This window comes from Pyrus communis, chromosome 2 (assembly GCF_041283825.1).
Source record: "Pyrus communis isolate YQ-2024b chromosome 2, ASM4128382v1, whole genome shotgun sequence".
NCBI lineage: Eukaryota > Viridiplantae > Streptophyta > Magnoliopsida > Rosales > Rosaceae > Pyrus > Pyrus communis.
In genome coordinates this window covers 27351474-27367378 of record NC_142566.1, presented here as the reverse complement: position 1 = coordinate 27367378, position 15905 = coordinate 27351474, and the positions used below count along the sequence as shown (strand labels likewise).

Sequence of the window (15905 nt, the reverse complement as noted above, 5' to 3'; positions counted from 1 at the left end):
ATTTACATGAATGTGTTTACCGTTACGTGGCGTCCTGGATTCAGTCTAAGGTTTTGGTTTTAATTACAAGTTTTATGCTGGAGTAGAAGTGCTTTTACAGAAGCAATTCAAAAATTAGAAAAAAAATGCAGAGTGCAGTGCAGGATGGTCTCACGGTCCTATACTCGTGTTGTACCATTACGTGAACCGGGTCCGGTTTTCTGTTTTCCACTCATTATTTTAATTCAATTTTCTTGTTGCGGTCAAAGGACGAAAGTGCCACTCCCTTTCCTCAATGAGCCCACGTGACTACCCTAAACATCTCGCGAGAAAGCGCTCCAAAATTTCGCGCTATTCCTCAAACACCTCCCGCGAAATTCAGTCGGTCAAACAACGACAGCCAAAGTGGTCCACCAGTCCAAATTTTTGAAAGTTCAAAAAATTACAGCTTCATGCTGTTGCTATTCGAAAAAATTAAGGTAGGGCAGCCGATCTTGCAAGCTCAAAATTCTCCATAAAAAAAGTTAGGCCGTCTTTAGTCGTCCTGAGCCACCTTCTAACTTCTCGACGAATAACTTTTATAAGGCATTGGGCAAATTAGCTCTCGACCTCATACCTCTATATGTGTTTCTATAGGCATATATCAATAGGTTCAATCGTCATATTGGTATTTATGGTATCATTGCTCAAAAGTTATTGACATTAATAAACATGCTGGTTCGGAAGTTGTTCGCATCTATTGACAGGTGTGCAATACGACTTGACAAACGATCTCATGCTTACTAAGGCTTGATAAAATGCCAATTTGGATGCTACTTCGTCTAAAATATTTTGCACGCTATTCTTACTGACATCCCAATATTTTTTTTTGGTCCGCCACTGTCTAGAAGAAGAAAAAATACATAAATCGCATAAAATGATTTTAGTAATTTATCGTCATGTGACTTCAATACGTTATAATACTTTCGCATATCAGGTATTACGAAGTTTTTAACCATTAAATCTTTAATAAAAACTATGAAAATTAAAATGTGACAGGATAAAATGTCCGGAGGATTCAGTATTCCGAACACCGTGGAGTTTTAGTGTTGTAAACGTGTGAAATAGTATATACGACAGTCATACAGATTTCTCCACCTTGTCATCGCCCATGATGGCCTTCCATTTTTGAAATTAAACTTTTATTTTTTGTTTGTTTATATTTATTTTTCGTTTTTAATTTGTTCATCAAAAGCCCCAAACCTGTCTATATTTTTCCTCGTCTCGCCGGAAGACGGATCTCTGAACTGAAGGCGTCGCATTTAACATTCTCTCTGTCTCTCCGACGGACTGGGAAGGGGAGGAGAAGAACAAAAACGCAAAATTGGAAACCTTTGTGGGGGTTTTTTTCAGAAATTCGAAAAGAATTGGGGGTAAAAATGGGGTCGGAGAGCACCTCTCTACGCGGCGGCGGGATTGAAAACAGCAGAAAGGGCAACGAGACTCAGGTGGTGTTGAATGTCTACGACCTCACCCCCCTCAATAATTACACCGTCTGGTTCGGTCTCGGAATCTTTCACTCCGGTATTGAAGGTAAAAAATTTAGGACCTTTTCGAATCCTTTCCTTTTTTCTTTTCTTTTGAAAATTCTGAAAATTGTTTTCTTTCTGTTTGATTTTTCGTTTTTATATGTGTTTTGGTGATCTGGGTATCTTTTCATTTTGGTTTTCTCTGTTGGGTTTTGTTTAGTTAATTTTTGGATTCGTTTGTTTCCTTTTCTGGGCATGCTTAGTTGCGATGGATATGCATTTATTCTTATTGTTTTGTGTTTAAAGATTGGTTTTTGAAGCAAAAAAAAAAAAAAGATTGGCACTTTCAATACTTAGATGGAGAAGGAAGGATGCCGGGTTTTCGGATTTGTTCGACTCTTATTTGCTGTTTTGAAGTATGTATGTGCTTACATATTTAAAGTGTAGTTGTGTTGTGGTATGTTATTGAGTACTTTGGCTTCTTTTGCATCCAATATTAGTTAGATGTGTAGCAACATGACTTGAAAGGTTTGCACCAGGATCTAGAACGATGCTGTTGTATACCATTACGTATAGTGCAATGGTGATCAAATTTTGCAATGTGAAATGAAATTGGTCAGCTTTTTTGTTCCTTTATGCTTGGTTATGAAGAACTGCTAATGGGAATGTGCTGCATATCGTGGTGTGTGGGTATTATGTATGAGTTCCAGTCGAGTCCATGTATTATTGTACCGCTACTTTCTTCTGCCACGTGATGATCCTGAGCGTATCTCGGGATTAGGGGAGGTATTAGAGATAGATTTCTCAATGTGTTGGGAAATATTTTCCTGGTTGATTGAGTTTGGATATTGTGTTGTTATAAGCTTTTATGAGAGTTGTTTTACAAATTGAACTGAATCTTGAATCATCCTTTCTGGAAATTGCACTGACCAATGAGTGACTTCGTTTAATTGTTGTTCATTTCCTTGAGATGCAAATAAGGAGAAATTATGTTTAACGATATCATCTGTCTGTTGTATAAACAGTCCATGGCAAAGAGTACGGTTTTGGAGCCCATGACTTCCCAGTTAGCGGAGTTTTTGAAGTGGAACCAAGGAGCTGCCCAGGTTTTATTTATCGATGTTCCATTCAACTTGGCCGCATAAATATGCCTCCCTCTGAATTTCGGACATTTATTGAGAATGTTGCGGCAGAGTATCATGGGGATACCTATCATCTCATCACCAAGAATTGCAACCATTTCACAGATGAGATGGCATTTAGGTTGACAGAAAAACGGATTCCTGGATGGGTGAATCGGCTTGCTCGTCTAGGTAAAGAGAACTTTTCTACTGACTATTCTAGTAGTTCTATATTTCATTGGTATGTGTTAGCTGGAACTCATTTACGTTTGCATCATTTTTAATTGATTTAGTCTGATATAAATCTTTGAGATGAATGTAATTACCGCATGAAATAGTTTCTTTTCTTGTTCAGGTAGGACTGTATGAATGTCTTTTAAAACCGCAAAATCAAAATCATATCATTTGTGAGGGTTGGATTTAGATGCTTTCATTTGTGTCTTCATCTTCTTATGTAATATTCTGCGTATTATTTATGTGCTGCCCTTTACTTCTCAAGGTGATTGGTAATTCTCGGAGACATGCAATCACAAATGGGTATGATTTATTTCTCGGAAGTGTTTTTAAGACCATGTTTTCATTGTAATTTCAGGTGCCTTATGCAGTTGTCTTCTCCCCGAAAGCCTTCAAGTGACCACTGTTAAACAAATACCTGAATACCATCACGAGTCAGGTGAGTTCCCTCGACTGTTTTCTACTCAGTATTATAGTGTCTGTATTCAGTGTGCTGATTCTAGTTGTTACATCCCTAACGTTCTTTTCTGGGTCCAGAAGATGGTACTGAAACTCTATCAATCACAACGCCTCGTGAGTCAGCAGAAGTTGATGACGATCAAGAAAAACGCCTGCTGTCCCCACTGGCTTCACTTTCACCCGTGGCGGGAAGTGGAGATGTAACTTTTGTTAAAGAGGCTCAAAAGTGAAACAAACCCTCAACTTTTGCAGATGGAGGAAGGAGTCACCCTTTGGGAAAAGGGCGGTTTGGCCAGTTATTGGTGTGCCTGTCATTGTTATGGACTTGGAAGGAAAGTACATGCAACTCTTTTCCGAAAGAAAGCCTCAATTGTATCCATTATCTGTGTGCACAAGCGTTCAACTAGACGCGTGTTTTTCTACTATTTTGGCTATTTTTTATTTAATTTTTGCAAACGGAGGAATCCGAAATTAGGTCATAGTTGGTAAAATTTGTGATTTGTGCAAGAGGGAAGGGAACTGTTTTTGCAAGTGGAAACGAATCTGAGTGTTTTGGTCTTTGATTTCTTCTGTAATTTTTTCAAACGTTGGAATGATGCTATAAATTGTTTCATTTTGTCTCGCAAGAGTACTCATCCGCCGAGTTCAGATTTAATTTCTTCTGTAGTTTGACAAATATGCAGAAATAACTCGACAAGAAATTGCAATCTCAGGCAGTTAAGAGGAACATCGACACATACTACATGTTCATAATTCAAATAATGAATGTCAGTTACACACGAATATCGATTTAACCAGTGGCACCAGCCAAATAATAACAGGACATATAGGTTGTGCTAAACACTCGAAAGTATTGTTTGCTACATATTTCCTTTCTGCTTCCTCTTCCATTGCCGTCACTCGAGTTTTTCATGGGCGTCCTACGAAGAAGTCCCGTCAAGCCCCAGTTTTGACCTTAGCCAAGCACAAACCTCGTCCATCTCTTCCGGGATTGTATAATGACCAAGCCTGCATATACTCAAACAAATCATTGTTGTATTTCGTTGTCTTGATAAATTTATATACAACTTTTCGACATAATCTAAGAATCACATACGCGTTATAGGATTTGAATGTCACGTCCTGAAAGCCATTTGACCTTAAGGACTGCGACGATTTCTCACCAAACTTGTAAGAAACCACATTATCACCTGCAATAAATCATATCCACAGCATTATGAACTAGGCTCGGCTTATGATTTAAAATACAGAGCACCTACGCAACAAGATGCTAGAGGCAAGGATGTAACAAAGCTTTTTCTTCGATGCAGATAATTTAAAATACAAATAAAACGAGCAATATTTTTACACGAGAGATAATCATATGCATACTTTTCCCATGACATAACAAAAGCGGAATGGAGGCAGCACGCCTTGCAGCTTCATCTACTTCTTCTAACTTCTTACTCAAGGTCCTGAAAGAGAAAAGGTTTTTTAACTATAGGCACTTAAATACACTGCAAAAACAATCCAGCCGAGATAAGGAGAGTGTGAGAGGACAAACTTGGAACATGGAAGCCATCCGCTTAGTCCAACAACCGCACTCAGATTGCATGGGTATTGATTACCATTCCCATATTTTCTTGTAACAAAGCAGGTCGCAGAGTATAGGGCCGTAGCTGCACCCATACTAAACCCTCCAACTCCAAGTTTAACTGTAACAGAGAAAATTCAAAAGCGTATATGGTATTAGAATAATGGCATTAACAGAGTTTTGTAGACAAGACATCCTGCATAGAGTTTACTTTGAAAAAATGCTAGTCATAGTTTACAAGCTTGTCTTTTCAAAATATCTCATCAATCAAGAGGGGCAATGAAATTCTAAGCATCCGTGCAGAAAAAAATCAAACAAATGATAGCAGCAATTGGAGTTCATCAAATGCTAAAATCGAGCAAGAAGAAACCTACTGTCATCAGGCTCTGTTGATAACAAATTCGCAACATGTGCTGCAGAAGCATCCAAACCCTCTACATCATCCGGAGCATCTTCTGAAAGTTCTCCAACATCAAACCCTGTTTAAATCACATAACCGCTTTAGTGGAGTTTATGACTTTCGATTCACCAAAAACCGAATGACATTTTCTTTTTCTGCGACTATAATCAGATCAACTGCTGAATATACTTTAATGTGTGGATTTATTAATGAAAAAAACTTACAAGCAGTGGAGGGAAAGCCACCAAAAACCGCAATTGGTTGAGTAGGAGCAGTTGGACAAATCCACTTAATCTGCATCGCATAATTTTCACCATAAGTCATTGACAGTAAATTATGAAAATTCAATTCAAATTGTTTGTATGTATTTTTTCTTACATTTGGAAGAGGGAGGGATTCCAAGAGCTGCGACCAGCTGTCAGACAGAAAAATATAAATCTTAAGACTTCAAGTGTGTACGTATATAAAAAAGGATAAATCTAATTTCTAAAGATCATGCGATTCTCTAGTTTTAATTCGCAAAAATATTTAAAAAATTACTGTTCTCTATAACGAAGGAACTTCGAAATTAATAAAAAGTCATTTAAATGAAAAACTTCCTCAGTTTCCTAATTACTGTGTAACCTTAAAAAAAATGGTAACATAAGCAATGAGGCCAAAGTATCACCTTGAACCATTATCGCCGAGGCCATGTAACCAAACTACAGTGGCCTGGTGTTTGCCTTTAGGTCTGACTACATAGGTTCTTCCAAACTCAAACGCCCTTCTAGCAGTTCTACCACCTGAAATCATGATACCCTAATGAGAAAGGTGCAAATAACAGAACCAATGAAACCTCAGGCAAATGGATAAGCATGAAAGATAGCCCAAAATCGCCAACAAGGAAAATGGAAGAACCATAAAAGCGTGAGTGATCTCTTCGTTCTTTTCCTAGAATATGTTACAAATTCTTATAAAAGTATAGGATAAGTTTTCTTATTTTTGCTAGTTCTTAGATGGTAGATTATTACTGTTTGAGTAATAGTTTAATTTAAGAATAAATGGGACCCTAGTCATATCCTTCTAGCTCATAGGATATACGAGTTGACTCCTGTTGGTGTCAAGTCCTTTGACACGATCAATTAAATAGGTAGGGTTATGCCGTTAAGGCCAACTATCGTTTGACACAAACACAAAATGACATGACTCAGCGACCACTCATGGATATGGCAATCAGTATCAAAACTTCTTTACCAAATGATGGCTACGCAAAGAAATGCAAACATACTAACCAGAACCAACAGAGGGACCAGTAAAGCTCATATTTGGTTCCTCAAGTAAATACCACTGACCAAACTCCTCTGCAGCAAGTGTACAGAGCACAGATCCTGCAACGAAGAAACACCAAAAAATTCATATTCGCCGGCTTCTTTGCGAGCACCTAAAATTGCTTATTTATAAGCTCTCCAACGAAACCATAATGTTAAAACATATAAAGTACACATAGTTAATTAACATGTTGGAGCAACTCCGATAGCTCAAACAAGCAGTTGCATAAAATTACTTTGACAGTGCTAGCAAACATTTAACATTCAGTACATGATCATTAGAAAACTAGTGAGGTCAATATGTAACTAGTTCCTAAACCCCGGCCTCAAGAAATACAATTTGAGTGCTGTCAGCTCATTATAGATTTCCATCTGTACCTAGATTCGCCACTGGCTTCTCACTCGTGGCAAGGCTTTTGATTGTAAGTAGAAGCAGGGCCGGGCGAGGCTAAGGCTAACTTCCCTCCCCCGACCAATCATACGGCATCTTCCTCACCCTATCAAGAACGCGAATAACCTTAATCTAATCCGAGCAACACTAACACAAACCCATTCGAACAATAAAAACTCAGGGGTTCTGCATATAGGAGTTTTGGTCTTCCGAAATGCCAAACAGATATACATGAGCCATAGGCTGCTTCAATCAATCTTTTCAACCATTCGGGCTAAAATAACAAGAAAAACTTTAATATTGTTCCGAACACCCCTTAATCCAGAAACCACAAATAAAAAAATCCCAAAAGAGAAAAACTAAAATCATTACAAAAATTTGTAATATTTACCATAAATCCAGGAAAACAATCCAAAAATACAATTAAAAGTACAAAGAAAAAATCCCAGAACTCAAAAATTAAAGCTTGGCTACTACAAAACAGCAAAACAGAAACCAGAAATGATATAGAAGCATAAATACTGATTTTTAAAAATTAAGTTAAGCAAGTTAAACAAAATTAGATAAAATTGAGCAGAAAATAAAATTGGGTTTTAGGGTTTTACGCCATTGATGCAGAGTCAGTACATACCTCAAACAAGTCTTGGACGCTGTCTTCTTCCTCTCGCTTCCCCCATATATGTTCACCTCATGTTTCCTGTCGTTTGATGTACTGCCTTCGGAATTCAGAGTGTCGTTTTGCGTCGAAGAATAAAATGATGAAGAATCTCATCCGTCGATCTAGGTAACACCATCGATGTATGCCACGTGTCTCTTAAGTAATAAGCGTTGGAAAGAAAATTCTAGATTCGTTTTTTAAAAGAAAAATTAATGAAAATAACTTGAAAATTTTAAATTTTTACCGAAAATGACAAAATAAAGGGTAAAGTGAATAGTACTATGATTGATTTTTTAGTGTAAAAATATGGTATTTTCGTTAAAGTGAACAATACCTAAAGTTTTTTTTTCATGAAAATAAACAGTACCAGAAGTTTTTCGTTAAAATTTCTTATTTTAAAGTACAAAAATATTTTTTAAATCAATAAAAAAACGCTAAAAATACTTTCTATAAAATACACATTATTGATCGAAATCTTTTAATAATTTTAAAAACACTTTCAAACGAGTACACAATATACTTAGAGATTAGAAGTTGCTGGACGTTGGTCCTATCTCAGTGCGATTATTTGCTATGCTGGTCCCACTTTCTTCATCTCATCTTACCATTTGACCAAATACCCTTATAATTTACTCATATTTCAAAATCATGGATCCACATGTCACTTAACATTGCAGTCTAATAATCTTTCTCATTGTTGTTACTTAATACAACGGTATAGTAATTTTCTCTTTACTTCTAAGTAAGATGTCTTAGATTTGGTTCTTGCTAAAGACGAATTTGAACCATATTATTGCTAACATATTGTGAAGCTAAGCCTACTCCCTCTTTTTAATGTAAATAATATTATTTGTTGTCGTAATTAGAGAGTCTAGCACGCTTGACGGTATAAAATAAGTTAAACACGAAACTTGATTTCGAAGGTAAGTTACATGTCGCAATAATTTTCGAAGGAGAGGGGACTGATTTGCGAACACTTTCAAAGGACAATACAATAAATATTATTCATGAAGGGGTGAGATAAGAATTTGGATATCCATAAATTAAGAAGCAACCAATCAATCATGTTTATGGATCTATCTTGGGGCTATCATGGACATTGCATTTCCATATGAACAAGTTGATGTGGATGCATCATTGCTCTCTACTTCTTGCGTTGCCAAGGCTGCACTACCAATCTTTGCCCTGTCGTTGCTGTCATCCGCCTCGTCATCCATCGCCAAAAAATCGACAACCACCATTTGGGTGTCGGGAGGCTCCTCCACGGGCGTCCGGCCCTCGAGCATCTCCACCACATGTGACATGGTAGGCCTAAGCCTAGCCCTCTCTTGTATGCACCACAGGGCTATATGAACAAGTTTTGTTACCTCCCTTTCATCAGTGCGTCCACTTTCGATCAGCCTTTGATCAACAACTTCCAGAAGCTTACCTTCTCCCATTTTCTCGACCACAATTTTGGGAAAATACTCCATTTTCCTCTGAGACTTGTTGGTGGCATTGCCCTTTTCAACGAAGCTAATGTTTCTCCGCCCTCCGATCATCTCAAGAAGCACCATTCCGTAACTGTACACATCTGTTTTTTCGGAAATTCCATGCTCCAAGAGCCACTCAGGAGCCAAGTAGCCCCTAGTCCCCCGAATCGTGATCATGATTCTGCTCTCGTCTTTTCCCATTAGCTTCGAAAGGCCAAAATCTGCGACAATTGCTCTGTAATTCTCGTCCAAAAGGATGTTCTCTGGCTTCACATCAAGGTGCAAAATCCTTGACCTGCAATCATGATGCAGGTAAGAAAGCGCTTTAGCAACGTCAACTGCAACCCTGTACCTTGCGTCCCAAGGCAAGCACCCCCCACGCCGATTAGGCCTTCCCTTCTGAGAGAAAATCCACGAATCCAACGATCCATTTGGGATGAAATCATAAACCAAGAATCGCGGTCCTGCAGGAACACAACAATACCCGAGAAGGCGCACAAGATTGATATGTTGCAGGCTTGCAATCGCCGCAACTTCTGATCTGAACTCCGTCTCGCCGCGCTCCTCCACATCGAGCTTTTTCACTGCCACTTGAGTCCCATCACTTAGGATCCCTTTGTAAACAGAAGCTGAAGCCCCTTTCCCAAGCAATGCCTCGAAATGATCCGTTGCATCCTCTAGCTCCTTGTACCTAAACTTCGAGGGAACCCCCGCAACTTTTCGAAGAAAACTATACTCCATGCGAAGTTCGTTTCCTTCTGACGCGTATTTTGTTTCCAAGAGCTTTCTCCGGCAATTGTAATGGTGTCTGATCGCTAGCCATACAAACACAGCAAGGATCACAGCAACACCTGCCCCGCAAATGAGGAAGAAAGTTGGCGAAAGTTTGAGAGTGATTCGCGCAACGAGTATAAAAACAACGAACGCGATGATCGACGATGAAGCTACTATGTTTGCTTTTCTGTCCTCCATTGCAAAAGCTTCATCCTTGTTTTCGGATAAAGAGAGAGAGAGGGAGCTTTTGAGCTTTTGACATGATTCATATTCTTTCTGTGAACAATCACCATAGTTTTATACTTTTGAACAATTCATTATTTAATAAGAAATCACCTAATATTTTGTCTGATAATTGATATTAATTATCTGTTTGATTTTGAGCGAGCCTTAGCGCAACAGAAATATTGATCTTTTATAACCGAAATATCACATGTTCGAGTCGTGGAAACAGCCTATTTGCAAAACAAAGGTAAAACTGTGTACGATAAACATTGTCCCGACCCTCACAAGCTTGGGCCGCCCTTTATCTGGTCAATTATTTGGAAATATATATATTCTGTAGAAAATTAAATCTCTTTCTGAAATCAAATGGTCATTCACACCTATAATATCTCAATATAATGCTAAGAATGACCTTAACTTTTACGCGTTAACCTTTTGGACAAAAATTCCTGAATCCGCCATTGCTTACACAACTTGATGAAACACCACTCTTCGTTAAACATGTCTAGCTAGTTCTTTTTTGCTGCATTATAATTCATTTGTGGGATTAGGAAAAAGCCAATTACCATATGAAAAACGATGAACCGAGTAATAATATGACCTAGTCATCGACCATAAACAAATGTTAATTAGTTTAAATATATATTGACTGATTCAATCCCTTGAGCTAAAGACAAGTGGTTTAACCCTTAATTGCACTTTAAACAAAGTTTTCCCTTGATTAACACTGACAGAATTCATATTATATTCGAGTTCTTGACAAAATCAGAGACTGCAAGACCGAGTCCTGGGTAGGATTAATTTCAGATTCAGGGAATCAGCAAAACATTACAAATCGTGAAGAAACCTAAACAGTTGTTGCTTTGTTGTTGCAGCTAAATAATCGGGATTAACGGGAGGTTTAGACACTAAACAACAATGTGCAATGTGACAAGAACTTCCAACTATTTGGATTCATGTGACGTTGTATAGATTCGTTTGTAGGCCCCCTGTTTTGTTGTTGCAAACAAAACCATAGAAACCAACGGCTCAATTCTACTTGTTGAAATGATGGGAAGAAAGGGAGTGTGAGGGAGAGATTTGTGTGTGTGTGCAAGCACTCGGTGCATAGCGTAACAATACAATTGGTCGGAAACTTGAAACTTTGAACCAAATATATCATGATACGTGTACTGGACTGTATTTCTAGCAGATTGAAATTTTTCTCAAAGTGAGGAAAAAGTAGAGAGCTTGAGTGAGGTGGATAAAGCACAATGTACGTTGTTTTTCTCTTGTTACATTGGAGAGGTTTGAACTCGACTTATCATAATTCAAAATTTCAAATTCTTTATTCTCCACTCTCTCACGACTTACGCTTCTATGCTATAATAATTATCATGATTGATTGAATAGTGTTAGGGAGACCGCACTTATATATATACCTATCATACCATTTTTCTAATAGATGCAATAGTCTATTAATACAAGTAGGTTGCACTTCTTTTAAAAAGATGAAAAATATAAGACACATAAATATGGTATGCCTGCGATCCCATTAGCTCATCCTATTGTCCCTACTTCACAAAAATACAAAAATTTGAACGGCCTTAATCTTTTTCTCTTTCTTCAAAGGTCTGGATTTCTTAATTTCGGACTTCAGATACAGAGATCTAGAACGAATATCAATCCTAAAAATGTGATGGCCTAACATTGTCCAATAATAAAATAGACGAATAAAGAGAAAAGCTTTCCACTATAGTAGTTTATTAATAAAAAAATGCAAGTGGCAAGCTGAATAGTGAATACGGGGCAGCTGGAGGCAAAAGGACCCCATGGCTACGTCGACGTTGCCCTAAACCCTAATACCAAAAGCCCTGCCCACCACCCCGCCCCCCCCCCCCCTCTTCTCTCTGTGTCTCTTCCCCGAGTGAGAGAGGATTTAATTGACCACTACCAGTCCGCCACCACCATTTCCTACAGTAGCTACATGGGGAGCTACAGAAACGGCGGCCGTGGCGGGGACCAAAGCGGCACCAGCAATGGCGACGCTGGCGGCGCCCCGGTGGACAAAGGCGTCGACTTCGCCAACTACTTCTGCACCTACGCCTTCCTCTACCACCAGAAGGAGATGCTCTCCGATCGAGTCCGCATGGACGCTTACTACAACGCCGTTTTCAAGAACAAGCACCACTTCCATGGCAAGGTACAAAATCTCATGAGCTCACTACTTAATTACTCTTTTGCCCCCTGTTTCGTTGCTCTAAGAACCGAAAAGAACGAAACTTTACTTGAAAAAGCTATAAATTTTACCATTTGTTGTTAGGCTGTAAAATATTTGGGATTAATTTGGTTTTAAGGCCGCAAAGAACGAAAATTTACTGAAAAAGCTGTATTTTAAACTCGGCTTTGCTTTGAAGTAGACATTTGTTTCCTTGGAATGTGAGAATTTTGTCAAACTAATGAAGAATTGGGATTAATTTGGTTTTCTGAACCGAAAAGAGCGAAGCTTTGCTGAAAATGGTGTATCTGTTACTCACCTTTGCTATGTAGTAGGCATTTGTTTCTGAGGAATGTGAGAATTTGTTGTACCATCGATAATTTGGGATTAATTTGGTTTAATTGTGGAGCAGGCTGTGTTGGATGTGGGAGCAGGGAGTGGCATTCTCGCAATTTGGTCAGCGCAAGCTGGGGCGAGGAAGGTTTATGCCGTTGAAGCGACTTCCATGGCCGAACATGCACGTGCAGTTGTAAAAGCGAATAACCTTCAGGACGTGGTTGAGGTGATCGAGGGCTCCATGGAGGATGTTGTCCTGCCAGAGAAAGGTTTGGCATTGTTGAAGAATTTGACAATTTTGGTATAGTAATGTTGTTTTGATTAGTGTCATGCTTATGTGATTCTGTACTGGTGCTCAGTGGACGTGATCATTTCTGAGTGGATGGGGTATTTCCTGCTGCGTGAATCGATGTTTGATTCAGTAATATGTGCACGTGACCGATGGTTAAAGCCAACCGGAGTCATGTAAGTATTCCTAGCATTTACATCAGATGTTGCAAGCACACACTTCCATAATTGGTACTTTGTGTCTGTAGTCTAAAGTTTGGTGAATTTTGTTCTACTGAGTACTGAAAAAGATCTGTATTTTTCTGAAACTCAACACTTGCATCTGTTATTAAGTCATCAGAATGCATCCCCATATGACAAGATTATATGAGTACTTGTCGGAAAGCTTTCATGTCCTTTCAAAATGTGGGAATTTGTCTTTTCGAACTGTGCTTTTGCCAATTCTTTATCTCATCGTAGTTTGCTTGTACTACGATGGGATTAGTATTGTCTGTTGGAGACAGGGAAATTTATCTTGACCCCTTCTAGTTTTAGTATGTTAATTAGGCAATCCTCAAATTGTTTACAGAATATTTTAGATTATAACTCAGAATGAATTTTTGGTTTCACAGGTATCCAAGCCATGCTACCATGTGGGTGGCACCTATTAGGACTGGATTGGGAGATCAAAAAAGTAATGATTATTATTCATCTATGGACGAATGGGAACGTTTCACAGATGAGACAAAAAATTATTATGGTGTTGATATGAGTGTTCTAACAAAGCCTTTCTCGCAAGAGCAGAAGAAATACTATCTTCAGGTAATTTCTATAATTATAGTGTGTTTAAATCATCCTAGTGTGTTTGATAGACTTGTATTTTATGTTGTACATTGTTGTGCGATGTTCATCCAGGCAGAGTCTTTGTATACTGTATATATAGTTATAGTCAGGCTTGTCAATTAATGCATGCTCCTTCCGGTGTCCAACATCTTAAACTGCATGCTATGAAATTTCTGCAGACATCATTGTGGAACAACCTTCATCCACATCAAGTTATAGGGACAGCTGCTTCAATAAAGGAGATTGATTGTTTAACTGCCTCAGTCAGTGACATCCTCGAAGTCAATTCGAACTTTTCATCAACCGTAACTCTTCAGAACACAAGGCTCTGTGGGTACGGGGGATGGTTTGATGTTCAATTTCGAGTAAGTTGATCTTTGCATTCCTTTATCTTGTAGATTGAAAACACTATTCAATATTTTCATGCTCAATGTAACATGAAACTTATCCTCTTCTGGCATACCAGGGAAGAAAGGAGGATCCAGCTCAGGAAGAAGTCCAGTTGACTACTGCTCCTAGTGTGGACGATGGCACTCACTGGGGCCAACAGGTTATTCTGCCAAAAATCTTTTCCTCATATTTTTGTAATTGTCTAAATCAATATGCCGTTGTGCGATATCGTAGGAAGATGTATGTATTTCTATAAGATAACATATCAACTTTGCAAGGCTTTACTCCATCTATCTGTATCACCGTTAGTGTAGTTTTGTGTAATTAGGGCCCAGAGAATTCGTATATTGACAGGCCACTGAATAAGTAGAACATCGCACCTAACTTCGTGTTGCCGGTGCACTACTATTCATGATGTCTTTTCAACTGTTCTCTTCACTTATACATAGGCACACTTGCCGGAACCAAATAATTTAGCTTCTATGGAATATTCTTTGACGTAAAGTTTCCGTTACTATGTTCTAGGAAATCCAATAAGAAATTGATTTCTTGCTCGCATCTTTGGTTACAGCATTTAATTTCTTCCATGCTCGTCCCCTTTGTTTATTGAACAGGTTTTCCTGTTGAACCCTCCGGCTCGTATCACTGAAGGGGATAAACTAAATGGTTCTTTCTCAATGAAACGATCAAAGGAGAATCATAGATTAATGGAGGTTGAGTTCAGCTGTGAGATTCAACAGCAGTCTGGCGAGTTAGTTCCGCGTTTCACAAATAGATATTTCATAGAGTGACCGGAGACACGGATCCTGTAAGACTGGATTGTAAGATGTGATCAGTCCTACAAATCATATTTGCAAGTTTTGTGGGAGTTTTGCAGCGGGCTTTGCAGCTGTTTCGCTATACTCGAATATTTGTTATGTCCTAATCTTGTGATATTTTGAAGCCAAGTTATGTCAATTTCATCAGAATTGGGTCCTTATGGTCACATTAAGTTTTGCAGTGTCATACCGGAGAACGTTTGAACCCCATTTTCGGTTCCGTTCAAACGCCTGTATCATGCACCTTTCGAAAATAGACAAGGAAGGGAATTTGAACTTAGGTGCAAACCAACTGGTATAATCCATATTTGCTTTTTTTTTTTTTTTTTTTTTTTTTTTTTTTAATTTCTTTCAACGTCCATATTTGGTTATTCATGTCTTTCGACTCATATGTTCGAATCTTCTTATCCATTAGTTGATAATGGCTTAAAATCTCACCTTACTCTTTGTACTCAATTTTGTCCTGCTATACTCCCTCGACTCATCATTTGTGTTTCACTTTACTCAATACTTTGTCAACTGAGTTGAGAAAAGCGTTAATTTTACTGACATCATGGCGGTTCTTTGATCGTTTCAGTTTGTTATCTCCGTTGAGTCACATGATTTTGACTCAAACGTCCTAGTCTTCTTATCTATTAGTTGATAATGTCTTAAAATAAAACAAGTGTGTTACACATGACAGCCTGCATAATTTGACTTTTTTGTTCATCACATGCATGCATACCTTTAATTGTCCTGGAAGAAGCTGCTTTTAAGCTAAGTTGGCATTCTCTCATGCGACTTCCCTGCATTTTTGGCTCTGCAAGCAAAGCTGTTATCCTTTGATCTTCCAGCCTTTCCTGACGATCCTAGCAAGCTCCATTATATATACAATTATTTCCCTCTCCTCTACTATAAGATCTGGTAGCACTTTGTTCTTCTTGTTCTCCATCGTTTTCGATCACCCGATTACC

General features: G+C 38.4%; 3 protein-coding genes and 1 pseudogene across 5 annotated transcripts; 2 read left to right on the top strand and 2 right to left on the bottom strand.

Annotated features, from left to right (window-relative positions):
- Window positions 1-978: 978 nt before the first annotated feature.
- On the top strand, window positions 979-3936 carry LOC137747150 (deSI-like protein At4g17486). Of its 2 annotated transcripts, none has more exons than XM_068487180.2 (4): window positions 979-1551; window positions 2513-2800; window positions 3201-3281; window positions 3380-3936. In XM_068487180.2, exons 1-4 carry the CDS (start codon window positions 1398-1400, stop codon window positions 3529-3531), a joined length of 675 nt encoding a protein of 224 aa, XP_068343281.2. In that variant the 5' UTR covers window positions 979-1397; the 3' UTR covers window positions 3532-3936. The 2 variants fall into 2 exon arrangements, with proteins under 2 accessions (XP_068343281.2, XP_068343282.2); XM_068487181.2 differs by having other exon boundaries at window positions 1051-1551; window positions 3383-3936.
- Window positions 3937-4018: 82 nt separating this feature from the next.
- On the bottom strand, window positions 4019-7721 carry LOC137747148 (acyl-protein thioesterase 1). Of its 2 annotated transcripts, none has more exons than XM_068487177.2 (10): window positions 7604-7721; window positions 6546-6641; window positions 5942-6056; window positions 5653-5689; window positions 5499-5568; window positions 5249-5353; window positions 4845-4995; window positions 4673-4755; window positions 4398-4491; window positions 4019-4309 (listed from the first exon to the last, which is right to left on the bottom strand). In XM_068487177.2, exons 2-10 carry the CDS (start codon window positions 6574-6576, stop codon window positions 4222-4224), a joined length of 774 nt encoding a protein of 257 aa, XP_068343278.2. In that variant the 5' UTR covers window positions 6577-6641; window positions 7604-7721; the 3' UTR covers window positions 4019-4221. The 2 variants fall into 2 exon arrangements, with proteins under 2 accessions (XP_068343278.2, XP_068343280.2); XM_068487179.2 differs by lacking the exon at window positions 7604-7721 and adding an exon at window positions 6960-7586.
- Window positions 7722-8687: 966 nt separating this feature from the next.
- Window positions 8688-10074, bottom strand: LOC137746818 (putative receptor-like protein kinase At5g20050 pseudogene; annotated as a pseudogene).
- Window positions 10075-11737: 1663 nt separating this feature from the next.
- On the top strand, window positions 11738-15119 carry LOC137747552 (protein arginine N-methyltransferase PRMT10). The gene is made up of 7 exons (XM_068487682.2): window positions 11738-12283; window positions 12711-12903; window positions 12994-13099; window positions 13534-13723; window positions 13924-14109; window positions 14211-14294; window positions 14749-15119. Exons 1-7 carry the CDS (start codon window positions 12068-12070, stop codon window positions 14923-14925), a joined length of 1152 nt encoding a protein of 383 aa, XP_068343783.1. The 5' UTR covers window positions 11738-12067; the 3' UTR covers window positions 14926-15119.
- Window positions 15120-15905: the final 786 nt, after the last annotated feature.